This window comes from Megascapheus bottae, chromosome 34, assembly GCF_031878675.1.
Source record: "Megascapheus bottae isolate mThoBot1 chromosome 34, mThoBot2.hap1, whole genome shotgun sequence".
NCBI lineage: Eukaryota > Metazoa > Chordata > Mammalia > Rodentia > Geomyidae > Megascapheus > Megascapheus bottae.
In genome coordinates, this window is record NC_143542.1 from 7,539,688 (window position 1) to 7,564,429 (window position 24,742).

General features: G+C 52.1%; 2 protein-coding genes across 5 annotated transcripts in view; both read right to left on the reverse strand.

Moving 5' to 3' along the window:
- Positions 1 to 137: 137 nt before the first annotated feature.
- Tmem248 (transmembrane protein 248) lies at positions 138 to 15,402 on the reverse strand. 3 transcript variants are annotated; one of them, XM_090324407.1, is made up of 7 exons: positions 15,159 to 15,402; positions 10,016 to 10,192; positions 6,206 to 6,491; positions 3,413 to 3,563; positions 2,067 to 2,250; positions 804 to 947; positions 138 to 333 (listed from the first exon to the last, which is right to left on the reverse strand). In XM_090324407.1, exons 2-7 carry the CDS (start codon positions 10,175 to 10,177, stop codon positions 313 to 315), a joined length of 948 nt encoding a protein of 315 aa, XP_090180533.1. In that variant the 5' UTR covers positions 10,178 to 10,192; positions 15,159 to 15,402; the 3' UTR covers positions 138 to 312. The 3 variants fall into 3 exon arrangements, with proteins under 3 accessions (XP_090180533.1, XP_090180535.1, XP_090180534.1); XM_090324409.1 differs by lacking the exon at positions 15,159 to 15,402 and adding an exon at positions 14,110 to 14,176; XM_090324408.1 differs by lacking the exon at positions 15,159 to 15,402 and adding an exon at positions 13,865 to 13,926.
- Positions 15,403 to 22,209: 6,807 nt separating this feature from the next.
- Rabgef1 (RAB guanine nucleotide exchange factor 1) overlaps positions 22,210 to 24,742 on the reverse strand; it is a 29,536-nt gene continuing 27,003 nt past the window's right edge. For both annotated transcript variants that reach the window (XM_090324332.1, XM_090324331.1), the window contains exons 8-9: positions 23,896 to 24,152; positions 22,210 to 23,044 (exon numbers count right to left, since the gene is read on the reverse strand). In XM_090324332.1, coding sequence (XP_090180458.1) covers positions 22,646 to 23,044; positions 23,896 to 24,152 — 656 coding nt within the window. In that variant the 3' untranslated portion in view covers positions 22,210 to 22,645. The remainder of the gene's footprint in view (positions 23,045 to 23,895; positions 24,153 to 24,742) is intronic.

Consider the following 24,742-nt stretch of genomic DNA (forward strand, 5'->3'; position numbering starts at 1 on the left):
CCCTCTCCACACGACATGGGAACAAGTATGTGCACGGCAACCAGCAAACCCTCTCCACACAACATGGGAACACGTGCACAGGCCCGGGCGAAGCCAAAGGCTCCAGCTCCCCAGTGCAAAGCACGTGCATCACTGGACCAATTTCCAAATAGATTTTATAAATATGTACAAGTCAGTTACAGGCACTTGAATGTCTTTGGCTGGAATAACCAACACTGCAAGGTCATGTTTTCAGAGTGGCCAGGCCCGGCTGTACTCAGCAGGCAATGATTATGGTTCTCTCAGTCTCTCTCAGAAAACAAGGCTGTGGGATTAGGCTTCAGCCAAAGCCACCTAAGAGAGAGCAAGACAGCAACGTATCAGACAGGAGCCCAAGGCCTGCGAGCCCTGCAGACACCCCAGGGGCCCAGCAACTGTGGAGACTGCACATCAGGACTGTCGGGGAATCACTGCATCCCTAAGACAACCCCAGGTGGGAAGCAAACACAAATGTACACGTCTCCCGAGAGTGGCCGTGGAGCTGTGGACAGCTGCGCTGAGAGCTGGCGGCTGGGGACCCCTTGGCAGCCATGCTGCTGTCTCAGGTCACAGAAGTAGCTTACAGGTGGCTCACCCAGACAAGGGGTGACTCAGCAATGCCACCATTAGGAGGAGGCAGCAGCCAAGAGCACATGGGAACAGGCCGAGGAATGCCAAACTGGGAGTCATTTCTTCCAAGGAAAGATGCTACTCACATGAGCTGGGTGAGCATTAACTGGGGGTTTTGGAGCAAAACGCCGGGCCACACTCCGACCCCTGCTCACCTTCTCAGGACAGAACTCAGGATTGCTCTGGCGCAGTTTGCTGGGTCTGCCTTTGATAACAGCGTAGCAGAACATTGTGATCACCATCACAAAGAGAAAGTAGCTGGTGTGCATGAGATGTAAATTTATTAACGAACGGTCGTCCTACATAAGAAAAGAAATCCAGAGTCATCCACACTGCGTCACCAAGTGACTTCAGCACTGTTTCTGAAGACAGGAATGCACACTTGCGCCTGCTCCCTCCTCTGCTCCTCTCCAGCTCCTACTAAGCACAGACACCACGCCTAGAGCTATAGACTGTAAGGACCACTCCCTCCCTCAGCCTTGGCTGCTACTTGAGCCCTCACCCCTAGTGCTACCCCAGGGAAGCCTCCAGAGACCTCTTCTCTGGACACAGGCATCGCCCGCATCTGCCTTCCTAGCTGCACATTACCCCATCCCAGGAAGGCCTGTGCACACCTCTCCTGCTTCCAGACAAGGCTTCTTTCCTTTCTGCCTCATACCAGCCCTCACTCAACTTCTCCACATTTACATGTGCCAAGCACCATCAGGCAACAAACAGAGCAGTCTCCCTTGGCAAGACTATTGCCCAGCACAGGCAATGGCTGGCTGGCCCTTGCCTGTGAGAAAGGATCTCTGCCACTGCCCTCCATCCAGCCTGACCTGCACTGCTCATACCTGCAGGCCCCCCCATGCCAAACGGAGTCACAGGAAAGGCAAAGAGCCACGCCCAATGATGGGACATCTAGTCCTCATGCAGAGAGATAGGGAAGGGTCTACAAACATCATGCAGGGACCGCAGGCTGAGCGTGTGAATCCCTGCCGGGCAGAAGGACAGCACTGCCTTGGCTAGATTAAATCTTACTTGGTGTCCAGCCAGATCCCCTCTTGCTCTTTCTTCAGACCCTCCACCCAACTTCTACCTACAAACACCACAGTGCTCCTTATGTGACACTGAACTAGCCTTCCATAAACAGTAGAGGAGGGACACATCAGTAAAGCCACACAAGGGACTCCTGAACTCCTATGGCTTAAGAATACAACAGGTGCTCAATAAATAATGACCACCGAGTAAAGCAAAATGCAGAACAAGATTTCTCTTAGTCAAAATAGTGACGGTTTTCCCAGTCTCAACCATTTCACTATGTCTCCAACCCATCTGGAAATCTAGTTAGCAGAGTCTAAGCTACCTCGCGGACATAATACGGCTTCCACCCAAAGTCCCAGCTATCTCTGTCTGGTACACACACACTTCTCACTTACATCTGGGACGATCACTGTGAGCTTGGGGTTTAAAGCATGGTAGACTTTCCCAATGGCTCCTTTGTAACACCAGAAAGGGTTGTAGTCTTGAGCATACTTTGTGCTGGCGTCTCTGGCAGTGGTGAAGATTTTATACCAGAGGGTAGCATTGCTATACGTGTCAGGAACACAGTGAGGGGGCTGGCTGCAAAGGAAAGAGGGGAGAAGTCAGTGACAAGACACACACCCGAGCACCCCAGCTCGCACCTGGACAAACACTGCACGGAGCAGGCCACAAAGAAAAAGAAAATGTTCTCAGTCACATGGTGGCCTCTGGAGTCAGGGTGTGTTTAGTCAGAGTTTCTTAGCAAGCACATGACAGAAAAGTCGGGCTATGTGACCTGCCGGGTCCTAAGTATGAGTCCACCGCCAGGATCTCATGCCAGGGCAAAGAGGGCCTGCTCCTCTTACACTCTTTTCTTCAAGTCATCAATTTGTGCACCAAGTCCTATAACAGGTCTTTACGGTACATCAAGTCTAATTTGTCTCATACCATCTAAACTTCCTCCTGTTTAAGCTGAATCCTAAGGTAGTTCTTACCTACAAAAATTCACCACAGAATTCCTTTAAGTAGGCTGTTACTATGTACTTGACATGTTTATTTAGAGCCACTCTTGTGTAGAGAAAGGAAAGGAAATCCTCAGTGGAGCGTGGTGACGAGCACCCATAGACACTGCTATTCTGGAGACTGGAGTGGGGTAACCCACTGGCCGGAGGTCAAGGCCAGCCTCATGAAGACCTGTCTCCATGTAAACAGTGAAAAAAAGAAGAACGTGAGAATGCAAGACAAGGAACCCCAGAAAGGCAAAGCACCCACTACTCCTCGAGAAGCCAAGCCACACAGAGAAAGAGAGAACCCAACGTGCTGAGCCCCAGTGGCCACGCCAGTTATGCTGGCCACTCGGCCGCTCATCCCAGCCTCCCAGGAGGCTCCGATCTGAGGATCGCCATTCAAAGCTAGTCCCGGCATCAAAGGCCCACCAAAAAATCAGAAGTAGAGCTGGGGCTCCAGTGGGAGTGCACCAACCTAGATCAGAAAAAGCCCAGTGAGAGTACATGTCCCTCAATTAAGCCAGGCTCAATGTGTACGCTGGATGTCACCAGCCGGCACGCACACACCTGCTTCAGGCTGCCCGGGGCCGCTCTGCTCTGCTAGAGGACCAGCATGCTGCTCCTGTCTGCACAACTTGTTCCCTGAACTTGCTCAGAAGTTCTCCTTGTACCACAGGGTCCATCACGAGACTCTAGCAAGCAGGCAAGCATGGCTGTCCCCTGCTCCCACACCCCCACGCACACGAAGCACTTACACAGTGACCGGGAAGACGCCGGCGGAGGCCGTGAGCGTCATGCAGGCTGTGAACACCACCTGCTCGCAGTGGCTGTGGAGGGCACAGTCGTCGGAGCTCCAGGCTGCAGGCAGGGTGAAGGTGATATTTATCTCCTCGTGGGCTTCCCTGCCTGTGAGAGACAACCAGTTCTCGGTGAGGAGGCGAGTGGAAGGGTCCAGCCTCACTACCGGTATCCACCCTGCCTTGGTGGACTCCTGAGCAACAGGCTGGTCCCAGCTCAGAGCAGTCACAAAGAGGAAGAGCCAGGGTAAATTCCAGGCGGAGTAAGGGCTGGCTGGGTGATGCCACCACTGTCACCACACTGCCCAGCCCTCTTCCCTCTTCCAATCTGCTCTTACACACACAGCTTCACTCAGGCTGTACAGTGTGGGCCACAGCATCCAACAGACTTGGGGGCTGCGGGGCCAGCTAGGAAATGGAGCATCCACTCGACCAGCATGTTCTGAGGCCATGGTGGACGAGGAAGGCCCATGCATGCCGGGCGCCGGGGCCTCACACTTGTCATCCCAGCTATTCAGGAGGCTGAGATCCGAGGAGCACCGTTCAAAGACAGCCTGAGCACTAAAGTCGGTGAGACTCTTATCTCCAGTTAACCACCAGAAAACTGAAGTGGCGCTGTGGCTCAAGTCGTAGCACTAGCCCAGAGTCCAGGCCCAGGACCAGTACAAAGAAGCAAAGAAAAAAGAAGAGAAGAAGGAAATGGAAGGGAGGGAAAAGAGAAAGGGAGAGGCGAGAGGGGAAGGGAGGAGGGACAGCCAGAGGAGGGGAGGAGCCGGGTAGAGAGGGAGCAGGGAGGGTCACACCACATGGATGCCCAGAAGCGGCCCTTGTCCTCATCCCCGTGGGTATGGCTCTCCTCCCACAGGTGAGGGGCCTTCCGTGGCTCCTCCAGGTCTCTCTCCCCGTCACTGGGGTCCACCACAGCTCAGCACTGCCTGAGTGGTGCTAGCAGGTCTGCGGCAATGAGTGAACAAGCCTCTGTAACGTTCCCTTTGCACCAGGGCTATTTCAAGAGCTCATGCAATTCACGTCTCTTCTACATCCTCATCTCAAGGGAACAAGACTTGATGGCAGGTTTTCTCGCTCTCCTGCCAGGAGAGCTCCAGCCTAGGGGGCACAGACCTGGTCTAGCACTTAGAACCAAGGGAAAAGTAGATACATGGCAGAGCATTTGTAGAACTAACAGCCCACTACAGCCCCTGACTCCCCAGCACCTTCCTTACTGCTCACTTCCAGCTGGCTGGAGGCTGTCCACACAGCTACCTTGTATGCTAGGTGTGTGACATCTGTGCTGCATTACATGCATGTGACATGTGTCACATGGTATACCGTGGGTGTTCTATGTACATGATGTGCATATGTCTACATGACACATATTGCTTGCTGTGTATATGCTATGGATGTGACACGGCTTGCATGTGAACGCTGCTGCTACTACGAGCACGTGGTATATGTATTCTATGTGTTGTTGCATGTGTTACATGTTTGTGCTGCATATGCATGTGTGGTGCACATGTTCATGTCACACGCGTGCTGCGTTGCGCGATGTGACATGCACAGTATATGTGCTGCGTGCGGCACACACGGGAACTGTGTGACGACTTCGTGCGGCAGCACACCTGCTGCTGGGTGAACAGCACGACACTGTGGCTCTCAGGTCCTGTACTCAGCTCTGGGTTGTTTGTTTTTTTGCCAGTCTTGGGCTTGAGCTCAGGGCCTGAGCACTGTCCTTGGACTTTCTCAAGGCTAGAGCTCTATCACTTGAGCCTCAGCACCAATTCGGCTTTTTTCTATGTATGTGGTACCGAGGCATTGAACCCGGGTCTTCGTGCATGCTAGGCAAGCACTCTACCACTAGGCCACACTCCCAGCCCAGCTCTGGATTTTTTGAGACAAGGCCTCACTGTCCGTCCCAGGCTAGCCTCCACTCCCAGTCAGAGGGCAGCACATGGACACTATCGGGCGCAGTGCCTCTGGTGGCAGCACTCACCCTGGCCTCCCACCCCACTCAGAGCAGCAGGAGGCGGCCTCTGCCTGCATTTCCCTCACGGCAGGTCCGGGCTCTAGTCGCGCTGTGGGCTCCTAAACTTCTCAGCCCTGAGCCCTGCGGGCAGGCACTCCACTGGGTGGGCCTCAGCCCAGCCCTCTCTGCTTCAATCTTTGTGGACAGGACTGCCCACTACCTGGGCTGGCCTCCACCTGGGATCTTCTCAGCCTGTCGCCCAAGTCACTGGGATTCCAGACAGGCAAGACCACCACACCTGGCCCTCAGTTTTAACATCCCACTATAGATATGCCTATCTTATAGCAATAAATGATTTTAAAACTACTATCTGCATATATCTAATGTAGTGATGACAAGCCTTTTAAATTGCCTTTTGATATTTCAAGGCTATATGACTCATGCTTTCTTCAGTGCCACTAATTAAAAAAAAAAAATTCCACGTATCCCTAGACCCATGTAGTTCAAACCTTATTGGTCTGGAGTGAACTGCGTTAAGGCTGAAGAAGGCCCTTGGGTCTCAGCTTCTCCTGCAGGCGCCCTGCCCCCTGGCTAAGAGAGCCTGGACGTCCGAGGCCAGGTGCAAGCCCTCCACTCCCACACTGAGGAGCTATTACCCTGTACTGCTGTGTGGAAGCGAGGATACGGAGCAGCCCCACCGCCCCACAGCAAGAGGACCGTGGGGGGGCCGGAGCAGGTTCACACATGGCTGGCACCAGATCCTGGAGGAAGTGGCCCTCCACACGCACCTGAAAGTCCAATCTGATGGCCGAGGATGGTGGAGTACAGATGGGTGACATTTCGTGAGTACCCTCCAAAGGGCCGAAGCGGGTCCAGGGTCAGGGTGATGGCCACGGAGATGTTGACTGGGCCTGAGTCCTCCAGGGCCTGTGGGGCCTGGGTGGACACTCGGGCCTGCCCGCTAGTCACCGTGCTCTCTGGAGTTGTGGTGTCATTCGACAGATGCTTCAGGGTCTCGTTTTCTGATACGCACAAGTCCAAATCATTAAACCGCAGCAGGAAAGTATTCCAGTCCTGCAGAGAATGAAGAGAAGACATGTGAGCAGCCCCAGTGGAGGGGCCCCGCCTGGGGGGGTAGGGGGGACGGGCCTTCCCAGCATGCCGTCTGCCCTCCTAGAAAACTACCCAACATGGTTCCAGTACTGCAAGTCCCCCCTTCCCCTCAGGGAGCTCCTGCACACTGGCATGGGCTCTTGTTTGCTTTATTTCCCCTTTTTTTTTTTAATTGGAAAGGTGATGCACGGAGGTGACAGTTACATAATTCAGGCAGGGAGTACATTTCTTTTAGAACAGTGCTGTCCCCTCCCTCACTTTCTCCCATTTTTTTCCCCTTGGCATGAGGTTTTAAACATGCCATGACAGCAGACTGCAGGATAACCGTTATTTTAGATTCAGCATATCATACTTCAGGAAAATCCCTGCCTAACTTGGGAATCAAATATGAAAGTGTTAACAAAAGCATTTAACACAAGGAAAAGCATTAAGGCAATGCACACAGCAGCTGAGATGACTAATTCTGAAAACAAGGCCACACCCTAAACCTTGTTCTTTGATCGAGAAGAGCACAGCTCCCAGTACTCCTGTCCCCTTGTCACAAGCTTCCCAGAAACAATTACCCCAGGGAGGTGGCGAGCTGTTTTCATTCGAATATTCACTCACTCACCTACCCACTCTGCTGAGGAGGGCTCGGGGTGCCACATACACAGGGCAGGTATGCCACCACTGAGCCACATTCCCAACCTCTGTCACAGCCTAGACGGATGGCTTCAATCTTAGACTAGCTTTAGAAAACACATATGGCTACTTCTGTCTTAGTTAAATAAATACCAGCACAGTGAGGGAGAGCTTGCGCTGGTAGAGGCAGCACACTTCACCTGGCCCACTGCACAGTATAGGAAACACAGCCGAATGTGAAGACAAGCTATGATGTACTGCTAATGCCACTAACAGAGCAGCTCACTTAAAAACGCCACCTGAGGGGGCTGGGGGTGTGGCCTAGTGGTAGAGTGCTTGCCTACCATGCACGAAGACCTGGGTTCGATTCCTCAGTACCACGTACATAGAAAAAAAAAGCCAAAAGTGGTGCTGAGGCTCAAGTGGTAGAGCTCTAGCCTTGAGAAAGTTCAGGGCTCAGGCCCTGAGCTCAAGCCCAGGACTGGCAAAAAATAAAAACATAAAAGCCACCTGAACAACAACCCCAAGCACCAAGCAACCTGTCATTAGATGAGACAACTGGACAGAATGTGGAGTGGCTGCAGCAATTAAATCCCCTGACAGAAGCTGAGTGTCCACCTAGTCCTGTGCCTCCAAACCGTGTACATAGGACACTGAGGCCCAGGGGAACTTGAGCTCCCCAGTCAACGGTAGAAAGGGGAAGAATCCATGGAGAAAGAACATCAAGTCCTGGATCACCGACTGTTCCAAAGCCATCCATCACTAAGGAATGACAGTGCCGCGTAGGCAGCACGGCCTCCCTGCAGAGCTGGCGTCGTGCTGACCCACCAGCCAGTGCCAGACCCACAGGGAGCACTGCGGGCTAGTCCAGGTGACAATCGAGTCACGGCTGTGGTCATGACTCCACTCTGCAGGGAAGAACCTCCAGGCTACAGCACAGCTCTGCATGTGCCCAGAGTGCTGGCACTCAGCCTGCAGAGGAAGTGTGTCCCAAGGTTCAGAAGATAGAAGAATGCAGCCAGCCAACACGGCTCTGGTAAGAAACTCTTCAAAGGGGCTTCAGGATAAAAACAAGTCACAGCTTAACTGTAGCAGAGTTCACCAGCATAGCCTTGATCTGAGAAGCCAGGGCTGCCATAGCTCAGGCCTGCAATCCCAGCTGCTCAGGAAGCTGAGATCTAAGGATCACAGTTCAAAGCCAGACCAAGCAGGAAAGACCTCAAGATGATTATCTACAATTAACCACCCAAAAAGCCAACAACGTATGACTCAAATGGTAAAAAGCTAAAGGTCAGTGCCTGGACCCTGAGTTCAACTACCAGCACTAGCACAATTTTTTTTTAACTAAAAAGAAAAAAAGGGGCCAGGAGTTTGGCCTAGTAGTTGAGCGCTTGCCTAGCATGCATGAAGACCAGGGTTCAATTCCTTGGTACCACCTACATAGAAAAAGTCAGAAATGGTGCTGTGTGGTAGTAGAACACTAAGCTTTGAGAAAGCCCAAGGACAGTGCTCAGGCCCCGAGTTCAAGCCTGGGGACTAGCAACAATAAAAAACAAAAGCACCTCAAACCAGAGAGGCCAAAAGTTTGGCCTAGTGGTAGAGTGCCTGCCTAGCATGCATGAAGACCAGGATTTGATTCCTTGGTACCACATACATAGAAAGAAAGCCAGAAGTGGTGCTGTGGCTCAAGTGGTAGAGCTCTAGCCTTGTGGAAGCCCAAGGACAGTGCTCAGGTCCTGAGCTCAAGCCCAGGACTAGGCCCCCCACCCCCCTAAAAAAAGAGAGAGAATGAAACAGAGAAAGTCAGAAACAAATAAGCTGAGAGTATAGAGCTCTCCTATAAAACACCACACACACAAGGACCTCAGTTTGATGCAAAAAGAAAGCCAGGCATGGGTGGCTCATGCCTTAATCCTAGTTATATACAAGGCTGAGATCTGAGGATTGTGGTTCAAAACCAACCTCGGTCAGGAAGTCCATGAGATTCTCATTTGCAATTAATCACCAAAAAGATGACAACAGAGCTGTGATTGAAGTGATAAAGTGCTACCCTTGAGCAAAAAAAGCTCAGTAAGGGCTGGGAGTCTGGCCTAGTAGTAGAGTGCTTGCCTAGCATGCACGAAGACCGGTGTTCAATTCCTCAATACCACATACATAGAAAAAAGCCAGAAGTGGTGCCGAGGCTCAAGTGGTAGAGCTCTAGCCTTGAGAAAGTCCAAGGACAGTGCTCAGGCCCTGAGCTCAAGCCCAGGACTGGGAGGAAAAAAAAACAAAGCTCAGTAATTCAAGGTCCAGGACACATGTATAAACACACAATACATTCACAGAGAGGTAATGAAAAACAGAAAGATATGGAAATAAAAATCCTACTTTTGAATTCCTTTAAGACACCTAACAGCCAGGCCCCGGTAGCTCACACCTGTAACCTTAGCTACTCTGGAGGCTGAAATCTAAGGATGGTGTTCAAAGCCATCACAGGAAGAAATGTCTGTGAGACTTATCTCCAATTAACCACTCAAAACCCTGAAGTGGAGCTCTGGCTCAAAGAGGTAGAACACTAGCTCAGGGACAGCCCTCAGGACTGAGGTGAGGCCCTGCAACGCAAAAGCCATGAGCAGAGCGGAGGAGACCCAGGGGATGCCGCTCGCTGCGGGCCTTGCTAGCACATGCAGAGCGGTGGCTCCATCCACAGTGTGGAAACAAAAGGTGGCTGATGATTGAGCAAACGCGCCGTTTTAGACAACAGCGATGAGCCTGCGGATGGAGATCACACACCGCCCACTGCTTCAGCCAGAGGTGTTAGGAAGGTCTCCTTCTGGCAGGTCCCGGGCGCTGTGCGTGCGTGGGTGCCGGGGCCCCTGTACCTCTGCCATGCCTGGTGACTTGATCTCCCTGATCTTGAAGAAGTAGCCCAGGGTGAGGAAGGCGATGGCCACCGCACTCACGCTGACCATGAAGACCACGAGCGGGGGCCGGCTGCTGACAGGCAGCTTCAGGTTCTCCAGGGGGTTGATGCTCAACATCATTCTCGGCAGCAGGCCCTGGAAGAAACCAGGCCAGGTCAGTGCCTGGGGCCAAAGGAAAGCTGGCATTCCCTCCCATTCCCCTAGCTGTACTGGGGGCCCAAGGAGACAGTCACTAAATCTGAAGAAGGCCTGATCAACAAACTCCCGGAAGGCTGAGCCTGGGGTCTCACACCTATCTGTCATCCTAGCTATGTGGAAGACAGAGATCAGGGGAAGTGAAGTTCAAGGCCAAGCCAGGCTAATTAGTTTGAGACTCCATCTCACTCAAGGGCTGGGTGCATGGGGCCCAACGGTCATCCCTGCTGCAGGGGAAGCACATGTGGAAGAATCACAGTCCAGGCCAGCAGGGGATTAAGCACATCTCAAAAAGGACAAAGGCAATAAAAGAAACTGGAAGTGTGATTCAAGTGGTAGAGCTGGAAAGTGGTGCTGAGGCTCCAGGGGTGGGGTAGTAGCCTTGAGCTGAAGAGCTCAGAAACAGCGCCTTGGCCCAGAGTTTAAGTCCCAAAATCGACAAAAAAAAAAAAAAAGGAAAAAGAAAAAGAGAGTGAGGCTCTAGCAAGGCGTTGGTGGTTCACGCCTGTAATCCTAGCTACTCACGGTTCAAAACCAACCGGGCACGCAGCCTGTGAGACTTTGTTGTTGTTATTGCTGGTCATGGGATTGAACTCTGGGCCTGGGTGCTGTCCCTGAGCTCTTCAGCTCAAGGCTACCACCCTACCCTTAGGCAAAGCCCCACTTCCATTTTCTTTTTTTTTTTTTTGGCCAATGCTGGGCTTGAGCTCAGGGCCTGAGCACTATGCTAGGGTTTTCTCAAGGCTGCAGCTCTACCACTTGAGCCTCAGCACCACTTCTGGCTTTTGTCTATGTATGTGGTACCGAGGAATCAAACCTGGGTCTGTGTGCATGCTAGGCAGGCACTCTACCACTAGGCCACACTCCAGATCCTCACTTCCCAGTTTCTAGAGGTTAACTGGAGATAAGAGTCTCATGGATGTTTGTGCCCTGGCTGGCTTTGAACCGTGATCCTCAGCTTTCAGCATCCTGAGTAGCAAGGATGAGGCATGAGCACCAGTGCCCTGCCCATGAGAATTTTATCTCCAATTAACCACCAGAAAACCAGAAGTGATGCTTGGCACTGTGGCTCAAGAGGAAGAGCCTTGAGCTCAAGTCAAAAAAATGAGTGAGGCCCAAGGTCAAACACAGTATCATAAATTCACTCAACCAAACAAACTGCAAGACAAATGCAGTCATGCTTTTTCCCTAAGCACTATGAGGAATATAGCCTATGTAACATGGGGGGAGGGGGAACTGAAGAAAAGGGAAAGGGTAGACCTCTAAGTCGTCACATCTTGACAGACAGAGAGCAGATCTTCTAAATAAACTATAATAAAAATTACTATTCCTATATTACTTTAAAGAAAAGGATTCAGGGCACTGGAATGTAGTCTAGTGGTAGAGTGTTTGCCTAGCATGCATGAAGCCCTGGGTTCAATTCCTTGGCACCACATATTCAGAAAAAGTCAGAAGTGCTGCTAAGGCTCACCTGGTAGAGCTCTAGCCTTGAGAAAGCCCAAGGACAGTGCTCAGGCCCTGAGTTCAAGCCCCAGAACAGGCATAAAAAAAAAAAGGCACATGGGCCTCCCCTAACCCCGACATTCCACCGACAACATGGCTAAGGAGGGCTAGCCAACACCAGAAAGACACCTGCCCAGCCTTATTCACAAGTCAAACAACGGAAACAACTGAAGGACATGAGACTGAGCAAGACAAGCTCAAAAAGAAAATACTGTGTTTTCACTCAAGGGTGGAAATGAGGCCTGAGACATATACATACACAGACATGGGTATATTTCCCTTCACATACTTACATACAGGGTTGAACAGAGAACATGAAGCTAACTAAGGCACTTTCTCAGGACAAGATAAGGAAGGGGGGAAAAAAAAAACAGAGGGTGTCCCAAGTAAATGCTCATGCTGAAAACAAATTGGCTACTGAGGTATTCACTTGGGACTGTTGGGAAAGGTGGCCTGCAGTAACAGCAGGGGGCTGGCTCACTGCATCTCCTCTGTAGGAAAATAACACAGCCACAAAAACAGCTCAGCCCAGAGGGACAGTGTCCAGGCTGCAGGGCAGGGAAATGAGTGAGGACACACCCATGCTGCAGAAAGAACAAGAAGACAAGGTCCTACCTAGTGTGCTTTACAAAGCCCTGGGTGGTGGGAGGGGGAACAGGGTAGAGACAGGCCGAGGCTCAACTCCATGTCTCTGGACTGGCTGGCTTGGGCTGACCCAGAAAACACAGAGGCAGTGTGCAGTGTGGAAAAGAGGAAAACACACACTGAATTTTACAATCTGATTAAAAGTTATATTAGAGTACGCGTCATGGCTCACTCCTGTGATTCCAGCTACTCAGGAGGCTGAGATCTGAGAATCAAGGTTCAAAGCCAGCCCAGATACTAAAGACTATCTCCAATTAACCTCTTGAAAAGAGAAGTGGGGCTTAGGCTCCAGGGGTAGGGCAGTAGCCTTGTGGAGCTTGAAGAGCTCAGGGACAGCGCCCAGGCCCAGAGTTCAAGCTCCAGGACCCCACCCCCACCCCACCCCCAAAAAGTTTCATTAGATACGAAGCAGAGTAACATAATGAAGCAGAGGAGGACCGAAGGCCCTACTACCTCAGTCTCTGTCTCTCCCCTGCACTTTAACGCTTACACAGGGCTACCTGCTGAAGCTTTCAAACAGGTGTACTCTAGTTGAACCTGAACTCTCTGGGCTGAGGAGAGATTCTAGACTCCTAGCTGTACTTCTTCCTGAGTGGTGTCCTGCTTTCTCACCCAAGGTGTACTACGCTACCACATGTGCCCAGAAGCGCCACGCACACTGCACTCCACTGTGCACTGAGGCTAGCGGGGAACCGCTCACAGTGGGTACACCAGGACTGGGAATGGGAGACAGGAATGGCAGCTGCACACCCCCACGAGAAACACTCTTGGGCTGACAGGAGCACGTTTCCCAGCCAGGGAGAAGGAAGCGCTGGGGTGTGGCTCAGAGGAGAGCAAGGCCTGGGTTCCATCTCTGCCAAGTATAAGCTGCCATAGCCCAGTGCTGCGCCAGGGCCTCATAAAAAAGGCTGACAAGGGGCCTGGAGTGTGGCCTAGCGGTAGAAGGCTTGCCTAGCCTGCAGGAAAACCCGGGTTCAAGTCCTCAGTACCACATACATAGAGAAAAGTCTGAAGTGGTGCTGAGGCTCAAGTGGTAGAGCTCTAGCCTTGAGAAAGTCCAAGGACAGTGCTCAGCCCTGAGCTCAAGCCCAGGACTGGCAAAAAAAAAAAAAAAAAAAAAAGGCTGGCCAACCAACAGCAGCTACGAGCTGAGCTGAAGCAGAGCACCCACAGGGGCAAAGGTGCATTGTGCATGTAGCCACCCAGCCATCAGAGGCAGAGGATATTGTCACAGGGATGGGTGGTGAGGTCACAGGGATGGGTGGTGAGGTCAGGGGTGGGGACGAGGTCAAAGGTGTGGGTGATGAGGTCACAGGAGTGGGGCAGGTGGTCACAGAAGTGGAAGGAAGCACTGTGCTTAACATTGCCAGTATTACACATAATCCTTATCACATCTGTACTCCATGGATGAGACTGAATTATAGAATGGGAAATTGAGGGATACAGAGAGTTCAGTTTATTTACCTAAGACCATATAGTAAGTGAACTTGGATTCAAATCCAGTCCATCTTCAGAGCTATGCATTTCCAGAAGTTCTGCTGCTTCCTAATAAATATGACGTGTGAAGGAAGAGCAAACTCCATCAAGTGGGCAAAGACTAAAGTGCACCCATACCATTTTGCAGCAAGACATAAGCTGTGGTAGAGGGCTCGCCTGACGAGAGTAAGACCCTAGGCTCCATCCCAGCACCACAAGGAGAGGAAAGCTACCTGCACATCTTCAGTAATGTAAGCCAACCGCTTCCAGTGGATGGCAAAAGGCAGAATGCGATGGCTGGGGACTGCTGACAGCTGCCAACAATAACACCATGTCCCAGGCTCCGGGCCCCAGAGGTGACGGTCACCCCACTTTTAACTCGAGCTCCCTGGCACTGCCGGGTGGACACTGCTATCCCTGCTCTCCAGGAGTAACTTATGTCAGAGGCCCAGAAATCTGAGCAGTCACACCGCGACCATGAGCTGGGTGGAGTCTGAGTTAACTCCTCTCCAAGGCCGTGCTCTTCTTGACTTGGTAACAGAGCCAATGCCAAGGTGTCGACCCGATGCCAAGCTCAGACACGATGGCCCAACTTCACGTGCCACGGGCGGAGGGCGTCTCCGGGAAGGAGCACCGTGAAGCACCTTTTTAAACGAAGCGAACCGGCCGTCGTCCCAAGGCTGAAAATGATCTCCACGGACTCTTTACTACTTCTTTCGGTTTGGGTTTTTGTTTTACTAGTTAGCCATCTTAACACAGGAAAACCACACGCACTGGGGGCATCGAAATTCCAGGCCGCCAGGCAAAGAGTCCACGAGACTCGTCTCCAATGCCCACCAAGAAGCGGAGGTGGTGCCGTGGCCGGGCGGCAGAGCGCCAGCCCGGGGGCCGCGCGGGGGCCGGGGCCGGGTCGACCCGCCTTGGTTTATTTTGTTTTTCCCCTGGATTTTGAGTCTCCGGAGCCCAGTGAGGCCCGGGACTCGGATCTCCCTCCTCCGCCTCGCTCTCCTCTAACACCCTGAGATCGCTCCTGGACGGGCGCGGCGCGGGCGGCCGCTCGGGAAGGGTCTCGGCGCGGCGGGGGGCCGAGGCCGGCCTGCGACCGGCGGGGCCGCGACCCCGCGCTCCGGGCTGAGGGCTCCGGGCTGAGGGCGCCGAGGCCCCGCCGACCCGGCCCCGGCCCGGCCCCCGGCCCCCGCCCGGCCCCGGCCGCTCCCTCCAGCCCGCCCGGCCCCGGCCGCTCCGCCCAGCCCCCGCCCGGCCCCCGCCCGGCCCCGCTCACCCGCCTCGCGGGCCGCGTCGCCTGGCCCGGCCCCGGCAGCTGCGGGGCGGCCGCCCGCCCGCGGCGTCGCTGGGCTCACAGGCGGCGGCGGCGGCGCGCGGCGGGCCGGGATTCGCTCGGCACCATGCTCCCCGCCACGCCGGGGTCAGCGTCCCGCTCCGCAGGGCCGCCCGGCTCCACCGCAGCGGCGCAGGCAACGCTCGGACTCCGGCCGCCGTGGTTTCCGGGTTAAAAACACACACGCCAGCGCCGAGGCGGCCGTGACCTCTGACCTCCGCGACGTCGACGGCGACGCGGCCGGGTCAGAACTCCTCCGGCGCGGGCCGCGGAGCCGGCCCCGCCCCCGGCCCCGCCCCCGGCGCGTGGCTGCGTCCGGGCTCCGAGCGGCGCCTGGAATGCAAGGCTGAGTACGTGGGCACGTGAGTGGCCGGTCCCGCTGACGTGCATGCTCGACGCGCGGGCTGCGCCTGCGCGCGCGCGCCCGAGCCGCCTGGGCTGCCGGGCTGTGCGCCGCGCGGCTGCTGCTAGGATGATCGACCGGTGCCAGACCCGGACCCGGACCCGGACCCGGACCCGGACCCGGACCCGCGCCACCGCGGAAACGCGGAAACGGCGTCCGCCAGCCGAGGCGCTCGCACGTCGAGGCGCAGCTGCGCAGGAGGCTGAGAGCCTCGGACCCAGGTTCGAGGCCAGCCCAGCTAGACGAGTGGGAGACCGGGAGGAGAAGCAGAGCCGGGAGCTCGGGCAGAAAGGCTCTGCAGCAAGCCCAGGGCCCAGGCAAACGGAAAGAAAAAGCTGCGTTTTCTACAGTCCCTAGGCGAACACCAGCCTTGGCATGACGGCATGCGACACAGCGAATCAAAGACGCATTCTGTTCCCTTAGCGAAGGTACAGTGATGCTGTGACACCCTGATCTAAGGCAAATCTTCAAGTTGCTTTTCTCCAGTATTTTGCAACAGCAACGGAACACTAACAGACAGAATTCAGAACCCATACCTGCTTTCCACCTTGTGGACAGATTTATGTATTTAAAGACGATTGGTGTGGGCCAGGAGTTTGGCTTTAGTGGGAGAGTGCTTGCCTAGCATGCACCAAGACCTGGGTTTGATTCCTCAGTACCACATCTGTAGAAAAAGCCAGAAGTGGTGCTGTGGCTCAAATCGTAGAGCTCTAGCCTTGAGAAAGCCCAAGGACCATGCTCAGGTCCTGAGTTCAAGCCCCTGGGACTGGCAAAGAAAAGAAAAAAAAAGGATTGCTGTGGCAGACTGGAAGGGGATAGTTTGCTTAGTAGTAGAGCAAGTACAAAGCACGTGTGAGGCCTTGGGTCCAGTCCCAGCACAAAACATTCTCAGTAATCAAGTGATCACCAAACCTGCTGACAGGTTGCCCTGACGGTGGCACAAACACCAAAAATCTACACCGAACCAACCTCGGTGGTTCATGCCAGTCATGGCAGTTACCACAGCTCAGAGGTTCAAAGCCAGCCCAGGCAGACAAATCCAAGACTTTTATTTTGAATTAGCCAGTAAAAAGCCATACTGGAGGTATGGCCCAAGTAGTAGAATGCCAGCCTTGAACAGATAAGGCCAAGTGAAAGTGGAAACAAACCAGTGGCTCACACCTATTCAGGAGGCTGAGATGTGAGGATCACACTTTGAAGCCAGTTCACAACAGGAGTCTGTGAGACTCTTCTCTCCGATGAACCACCAGAAAACTGGAAGTAGCACTGTGGTTCAAAGTGGCAGAGTGGAAGGCCAGGGCTAGCGCCCAGGCCCTGAGAAAAAGCCTCTGACCAACATACATATATATACACATACATACATACAAGAGCCAAGACACTGAGTTCAAGCCCCAGTACTGGCATTAAAAAAAAAAAATACACACAGTAAAAAATAAAATGATCAAATTCAAAGAAAGCTCTGCAAAACCTTAGCCATAAAAAGAATTGGTCTAATCCTAATCTCCAGTGGTGGAGGGCCTAACATCACACATAAAGGGTTCTCTCCCTCTTCCTCCTCTCCTCCAATAAACAACTTCCTGATAGAAAACTCTCATTGTCAAGCTGGGAATGTGGCCTAGTGGTGGAGAGCTCGCCTAGCATTTGTGAAGCCCTGGGTTTGATTCCTCAAGACCACATAAACAGAAAAGGCCAGAGGTGGTGCTGTGGCTCGAGTGGTGGAGCTCTAGCCTTGAGCTATAGAAGCCCAAGGACAGTGTCCAGGCCCTGAGTTCAAGTCCTGGAAGTGGCAAAAAAAAAACAAAAAACACCTCTCATTGTTTCCCTGAAACCTAATGTTTATACTTATTCTCTTCTCAGATTGGTGAGATTTTGAGAATAGACCAAAAGGTTCTTGCAAGCATTAAATGTGCTGTTCTTTTTGTTTTTGCCAGTCCTGGGCTTGAGCTCAGGGCCTGAGCACTGTCCTTGGTTTTTCTCAAGGCTAGAGCACTTCCACTTGAGCCACAGCACCACTTCTGGCTTTTTTTTTTCTTTTCTATAGCTGTGGTACTGAGGAATTGAACCCAGGTCTTTGTGCATGCTAGGCAAGCACTCTACCACTAGACCACACTCCTGGCCCACGTGTGCTGTTCTTTGCTTAATGCCAAGCATGAATGAAGCATCAGGAAATGGCTACCTGTTGTCACTGCCACTACACAGGGCATAGGGTTTGTTTCAAATATCAGAGGGACAATGCATGCAAACTGCTTACTTAGCTCAGCACCTGGGACAGAGGGCCAGACCACTGTCCGTTGTAATCTTTGCATGCAGCACGTAAACATGGGCCTACTGCCTATCCCTTCCTGTTTCTACGTAACCCAGGGCACAGGCTAGAAACTTTGTTTTATAACTTTCCACCTGTGCAGGATTATAAATGGACTGCAAGTGACCACCAGGATGTGTGTGTTTGCTTACCTCTCCACTCACCAATATTTGTGTCCTTTTTTCTGTCCTTAATGTGTGTGCAAATGAATGAGTGCATGTGCATTTTGGTGGTATTGGGGTTAGAAACCAGGGTCCCAGGCTGCCAGATTGGCACCTTACCACTGAGTCACACTTCCAGCCCTGGTTTTACTGTTTATTGGGATAGGGTCTCCCTACTCAATCCGCCTACTTTTGGCTTCCCGTCCTCACTCAGATCAGTGTCCAGAACCATAGTGTCAAGCTTCCCTCCCCTGAGGAGGAATCCCATGGACTTGTCTGCACAGCCTGGCCTGGGACTGCAGTCTTCCTAATCTCCACCTCCCCGGCAGCCAGGATGACCAGGGCTTTGCATTTTTTGAAATTGGGTCTCATTATGTAGCCAAAAACTACTGACTCCTCCCGCCTCTGCCTCCGGCCTCCTCGGGACTAGAATTACAGCGGTGCACCCCTGGCCAGCTTTGTTATTTAGGGTGCAGGATTAGCATGGTTGTAAGGGAAAGTACCTTCAGCAAATGCTGGTAAGTCCAGCCTTCTCGGAATGGCTCATTTAGACACAAGAAGGAGGTTGCAGAATGAGGTGTTGCCCTTTCCCAAGGGACTACACACTCAGGTCTTTAAACGGCAGTCACTGCCATTCACCAGTTGGTCTTCAGACCTGGAGCTGTCACCAAAACCCTGGCTCCACACTCCACCCCCAGCTTGATCCCCACAACTGCCTCCCCCAGTATCAGTGCCTAGAGGAGTACTTACTGTGGCCGTGGCTGTCACCCTCAAATCAGCTTGATTGGGGCTTTACGAAGGGGGTGGGCAGTGGAGCATCCAGAAGGAGTGGACGCCTGTCTAGGAAATAACACGCACCAGACCCCTGTGGACAACACATTGTGGATTTCCAGAGGACAGGCGTCCAGCTGCTGAGGCTAACCCTGCCTACCATGGCCTTCTGTATTGGCAACCCAAGCGGGGCAGGTTGCCTGGGAAACCCAGGACAGTGATCCCTATAAACGCTCTGAGTGGTGTTCCTTTGTTCTGGACTCCTGGTCCACTCTGTCCTCCTTGCTGCCAGACAGCTTTCTTTCTTTTTTTGCCAGTCCTGTGGCTTGAACTCAGGGCTTGAGCTTGGTCTTTTTCAACTCAAGGAGCACCACTCCTGAGTTTTTTTTGCCAGTCCTGGGCCTTGGGCTCATGGCCTGAGCACCGTCCTTGGACTTTCTCAAGGCCAGAGCTCTACCGCTTGAGCCTCAGCACCACGTCTGGCTTTTTTCTATGTATGTGGGACTGTGGAATCAAACCCGGGTCTTTGTGCATGCTAGGCAAACACTCTACCACTAAGCCAAACTCCCAGCTCTGCCAGACTGTTTTGACATGGAGTCTTAGCAATCCAGTCTGGCCGGCTTACTCAATTTGGGTTTTGTGACAAAGACCCCGTTTTTCTCGAGCACTCCTGGATGTCACCAGATCTTTTTTTTTTTTTTAATTTTATTTTGGTTGGTCATGGGGCTTGAACTCAGGGCCCAGGATCTGTTCCTGAGCTCTTTGGCTCAATGCTAGCTACCACTTTGCACCACAGTACCACTTCTGGTTTTCTGATGATCAATTGGAGATCTCTCATATAGTCTTTGCTGCCCCAGCTGGCTTTGTGCCACAATCCTCAGATCTCAGCCTCCTGAGTTAGCCAGGACTCCAGGTGTGAGCCACTGGTGCTGGGCTCATATGCTCTTAAAGGTAGTGTTCTTTCCTTACCATACTTACAGAGGGTTTTGTAAAAGCCCGCTATGGGGAGACACTGGTGTTCTTTTATCGAGGCAAATCTCCGCTCCCCTGGCTCTGTGGCAATGAGCATAGCCCCTCCCCATTTTTTTTTGCATCTGAAGACTGAGTAGGATGGATAGAATTTCACAAGGTTAATTGTGATGACAGCAAATTCACTCGTTCCATTCTCAACCAATTGGGAAATATCTCTCGTGTTCCATTGTTATGGACAATGAAGATGGTTGCAGCTTGAAAAAGAAAACCTCTAGAGCTGGCCCAGGGTGCCATGCCTACAATCCCCGCAGGAAGCAGAAAAACAGTTTCAGTCTAGACTAGGCTACACAGTGACATTCTGTCTCAAATGAAAGAAAAACTCGCGTAGCAATCGTGTGCATTCTCTTGAAGAGCTCTACACCGATCTGTAAGAAGCAGGGGCTCACAAATCTTTATTGACACGCATTTGTTTCTCAAAAGTTTTCCCAAGTCACATTTAGTGCATGAAAAGCGCATTTTCTTGTTGAGAAAAACAGTAATGTGATGCTCATGTAGAGCAAGCCCCCTACACAAGGCAGTGCCCTGATCCCAAGACCTTCACCAGGGCAAGACAAACCTCCGCTTGTCCATTGGAGACCCACACAAAACACTCTTGTAGGCTGATATGCATATTTGATTTACCATAATGGACAACTAAAAGAACAGTGTTTCCTAGAGAATTAAGACTATGGAAGCAAGAATTAGCACCTGGGAAGATGTGAGACTCCCACTGCATCTAAGGGTAGCTTCCTCCAGGGTGTGGGGACAGGCAGGCCCCACCACATCATGTCCCACTGCTGGGTGACAACAGCTGGGGCAAGCTGACGGGGTTGGTCATGTACATTAAATAAAGGACAAAACCTATGTACTTGCCCTGGTTTCTGAGTTTGTGGTTTACTCTTGGGAAGGCATTGAGAAACCAAAGGACCCTTGCTTAACTGCTTACAACCCATGGTGTTCAAAATGGTGCATCAGAGAAATTCCAATCCACACTGACAATCCGTAGAGGACAGGCTGGAGGAATTACTGTCAGTGCTGTGACCAGGGTATGAAAAATTCCACTGGGAACAGAGAAGGTTTCATAATGGGCCAGTGTGATGGCTCACTCCTGTAAAAATCAGGACTGGGGTTGGAGGTCAATACAGGCAAAAGGTTATTAAGACCCCCATCTCCATAAACAAGCTGGACACAGTGGCTCATGCCTGCAATTCCAGCTCTGTGAGAGATACAGGTAGGAGGTTGGCAGTTCAGGCAAGCTTCAGAAACTAGCATGAGACTCTATGTAACTAAAGCAGGCTGGAGTGTGGCTCAAATGGTAAACTGCCTGCCTAGCAAGCCAAGTCCCTGAGTTCAAGCCCCAGTACTGCCAAAAGAAAAAGAAAAATCGGGCCGGGAGTTTGGCCTAGTGGTTAAAGTGCTTGCCTAGCATGCATGAAGACCCAGGTTCAATTCCTCGCCACTACATACATAGAAAAAAGCCGGAAGTGGTGCTGAGGCTCAAGTGGTAGAGCTCTAGCCTTGAGAAAGTCCAAGGACAGTGCTCAGGCCCTGAGCTCAAGCCCAGGACTGGCAAAAAAAAAAAAAGAAAAAAAAGAAAAATCTCCACACTACAGGTATCAGCAAGACTGCAGTACTTCATATTAGAGTGTGCATTTAATGCAATGTTCCTAGTTGGACAGCATTAGCCATTTGAAGAAAAACCACCTTGTAAACAAGGTGGTTCTTAATCGAGGGCAGGACCTTCCAGGGGACGTTTACAACCATGGGGAGAGGGGGCAAATCCCCCACAACACACAGTATGCCCCCCCAACAACACTCAGGCAAGACAATTCTGAAAGAGGGGTACACACCTGTTATGTGGCTAGCTGGCTGTGAAGCTACAAGTACAACACAGAAACTGCAAAGCACCCTACGGCCTGCGCTCCCTGACTGGCAGGGCCTGCCCCTCACATCACATAGCTCCACCAGGAATGAGCCAGGCCTGGTGCCACATCCTGCTGCAAACCCAGCACTCATGGGCTGAGGGTGGGAGGATCACCAGTTTGAGGTCAGCCAGGGCTAAACAGCAAGACTGCTTTGAAAACCTGAAATTTACCCCCCAAAAAAAAGAAGTTCTCAGTACACAGGGGAACGATGTCAAAAACCAAAGTATGATTCCAATCCCCCTTGGCTGAGCTGGACAGTAAGCATTATTCTGAATCTTTAACCTCTGACCAAACAAGATTCAAAGTTAAGGTTAAAGACAAAAAGTCCATGTTTTAGGATGGAGTATGTCTAAAACATTTTTTGGTTCATTTCAGTGAAGGCAAATACTCACATTCATCGAACTGAAAATCACACAAAGGATATACAGCAGACACCACTGAGTGGTTTTCTTTTTTTGTAGCATATTTACAATTTTACATATTTACTTATTGATATATCTTCTATCTTTACAATTAGAAAACTATTTCAAACTGTGGGAGGGCGGTAACATCAAGTGCCTTTCACATACGCTCAGTAGAGCAATGATCTCTTCTTACCTTGAACAGAGCCAAACCCCAATCAAGGCTGCCACAGCAGCACACTGACAAAACCCTTATAGAAGCCTTAAAGGACTGTAATTCAGTAACTCAAATAAATAATGCTTTTTATTATTTACTGTACCTCCCCTATAGAAAGAAAAATAAACCATCACCCCAACTGTACCTTGAAGATGCCCTGACACCTAAGCAAGAGAGTTCTGCTCTGGATCCCGCCAGGTGACCTGTGCAGAGACCCCAACATTCAGCTGCACAAGCCCTCACCCCACGTACACTTGGGGCTGCAAAGGTGGGGGCAGTTTGTCGTTCTCCACGTTCTCAGAGTCAAGGGCTGCCAGGGGCTCACCAGGAGGCTCAATTTCAAGTGGGTATTTCTCAACAATGTCTCGCACTTCTCTCGCAATCCCATCCGTCCAATCTATTAAGTCTTTTTCCAGCTTCTTGGCCTCATTCATGAGCCTTTCCTGCCGCTCATTCAACTGGGACAGGAGGTCCAAGTTCTTGTACATCTGCTCCACACCCCAGCAAGAGTCAGGAGACCAGCTCTCGGCTTCCTGCTTCCGGGGAGAACTCTGGCCACACATGTAGCGGTCAAAGTCCTCCTGGCTTAGATTCAGTGACCGGGCGTCTAACTTCTCAATGAAAGCCACAGCACAGCACTGCCAAGAGGAGAGAAGAGAAAGGGGTGGTAGTCAAATTAGGTGCTGGTGGCTCACGCTTGTGATCCTAGCTACCCCGGAAGCTAATATCTGATGATCATGGTTTGATGCCAGCTCAGGCAGAAAAATCTGAGAGACTTATTTCCCTCCGATTACCCATCAAAATGCCAGAAGAAGAGCTGTGGCCCCAGGGGTAGAGAACAATGAAGATTAAGGACAGTGCCCAGGCCCAGAGTTTAAGCCCCAGGACTGGTACAAAAACAAAACACCGGGTGGGTCATGGCCATGCGGGTTTCTATTTCAAGGAGCTTCCGAGGATAAAGCCACTCCAGCATTCTTGCTTGGGTACAGCAGCCCTGGCTCGGCCCAGCACAAGTGACAGGGGCTGCGCCAGGCAGAAGGGAAGTGCCCTGAGACAGATGTCCCCACACACTTCCCGGTGCTGACTCGGCTGCTCCACAAGGGCAAGCGGGGGTAAAGGAAACACGCTGCTTCACAGGTGGAAATGTGACCGAACACTGGTGAAGTGGTGAGTTTCAGTACTGAATGAAACTCCTTTCTTCAAGGGTGGTGACAAGGACCTGTGGCCAGGTGAGACAGTGCAGGAGGAGAGAATACCAAGGATAACAATTCAGGGGAAGGTGACACACAGGAAATGGAACTTTGGAAGCAGAATGAGGAAGCCCTACCAAAGCCCAAGGGAAGGCATCTGCCGTGAGGAAGCCTGCGGTGGAGGGCGGGGGGGGGGGGGGGGGGGGAGGAGGAGAAGAGTCATGGGTAACTGATCACTCTGGAGGGAGGACCTGTCACTCTCCCCCCCAGGGGACCACCCCATAGCAACCCCGGCTCACCAGGTTGGTGAAGTAGTAGCCATCCTCTCCCGTCATTAGGCGGCTGGGGTTGCAGAAGCGCGTGATGTACTGAATGTTGGACTGCAGGCGGGGCGGGTTACCCTTCAGCACGATGTAGATGAGGGTGGGCAGGAAGTCATCGGCTGACGCAGGCTCACTCTTCGTGATCTTGATGGCGTTGAAAATGTGCTTGCTGCACCTGGTGATGCAGGCCAGCTTGTCACGAGGCACCCGCTTCGAGTCCATTTCAATGACATCTACAACGTGCAAGAGCCAGCGCTAGCCACGGGAGAAGTCACACGTGCAACCACAGGACAATGTACTCTTCCTGTGTGTGTGCGTGTGCATGGGAGTGTGCATGAGTGCGCTAGTCCTGGGGACTGAACTCTGTGCTCTCGGCACTGTCCCTGAGCTCTTCAGCTCAAGGCTATCACTCTACTACTTGAGCCACAGCGCCACTTCTGATTTTCTGGTGGTTAACTGGAAATAAAGTCTCACACTTTCCTCCTCAGGCTGTCTCTGAACTGTGATCCTCAGATCTCAACCTCCTGAGTAGCTAGGATTACAGGTGTGAGCCACTGGTATCCAGCTTTCTTACTGTTTCTTTACTCCAGCACAACTCAGCTTAAGAGAGAGGAAGAGTACATGGCAGGGGGTAGAACCGTATGGCTTCGTGCATGCTAAGCAAGCACTCTACCACTAGGCCACACTCCCAACCCAACATGCCCAGTTTTGGTTTTTTGTTTTGTTTTGTTTTTGGTGGGTCATGGGGCTTGAACTCAGCCTGGGTGCTATCCCTGAGCTCTTCAGCTCAAGGCTACCACCCTACCCCTGGAGCCAAGCCTCA

Excerpts from the sequence above, each read along its gene's own strand:
- Tmem248 (XM_090324407.1), bottom strand. The coding sequence starts at position 10,177 with ATGATGTTGAGCATCAACCCCCTGGAGAACCTGAAGCTGCCTGTCAGC. Across the intron at positions 2,251-3,412 it reads GGCGTCTTCCCGGTCACTGT|CCAGCCCCCTCACTGTGTTC; the intron begins GTAAGTGCTTCG and ends TTTCCTTTGCAG. Across the intron at positions 948-2,066 it reads TCACAGTGATCGTCCCAGAT|GACGACCGTTCGTTAATAAA; the intron begins GTAAGTGAGAAG and ends TTTCTTATGTAG.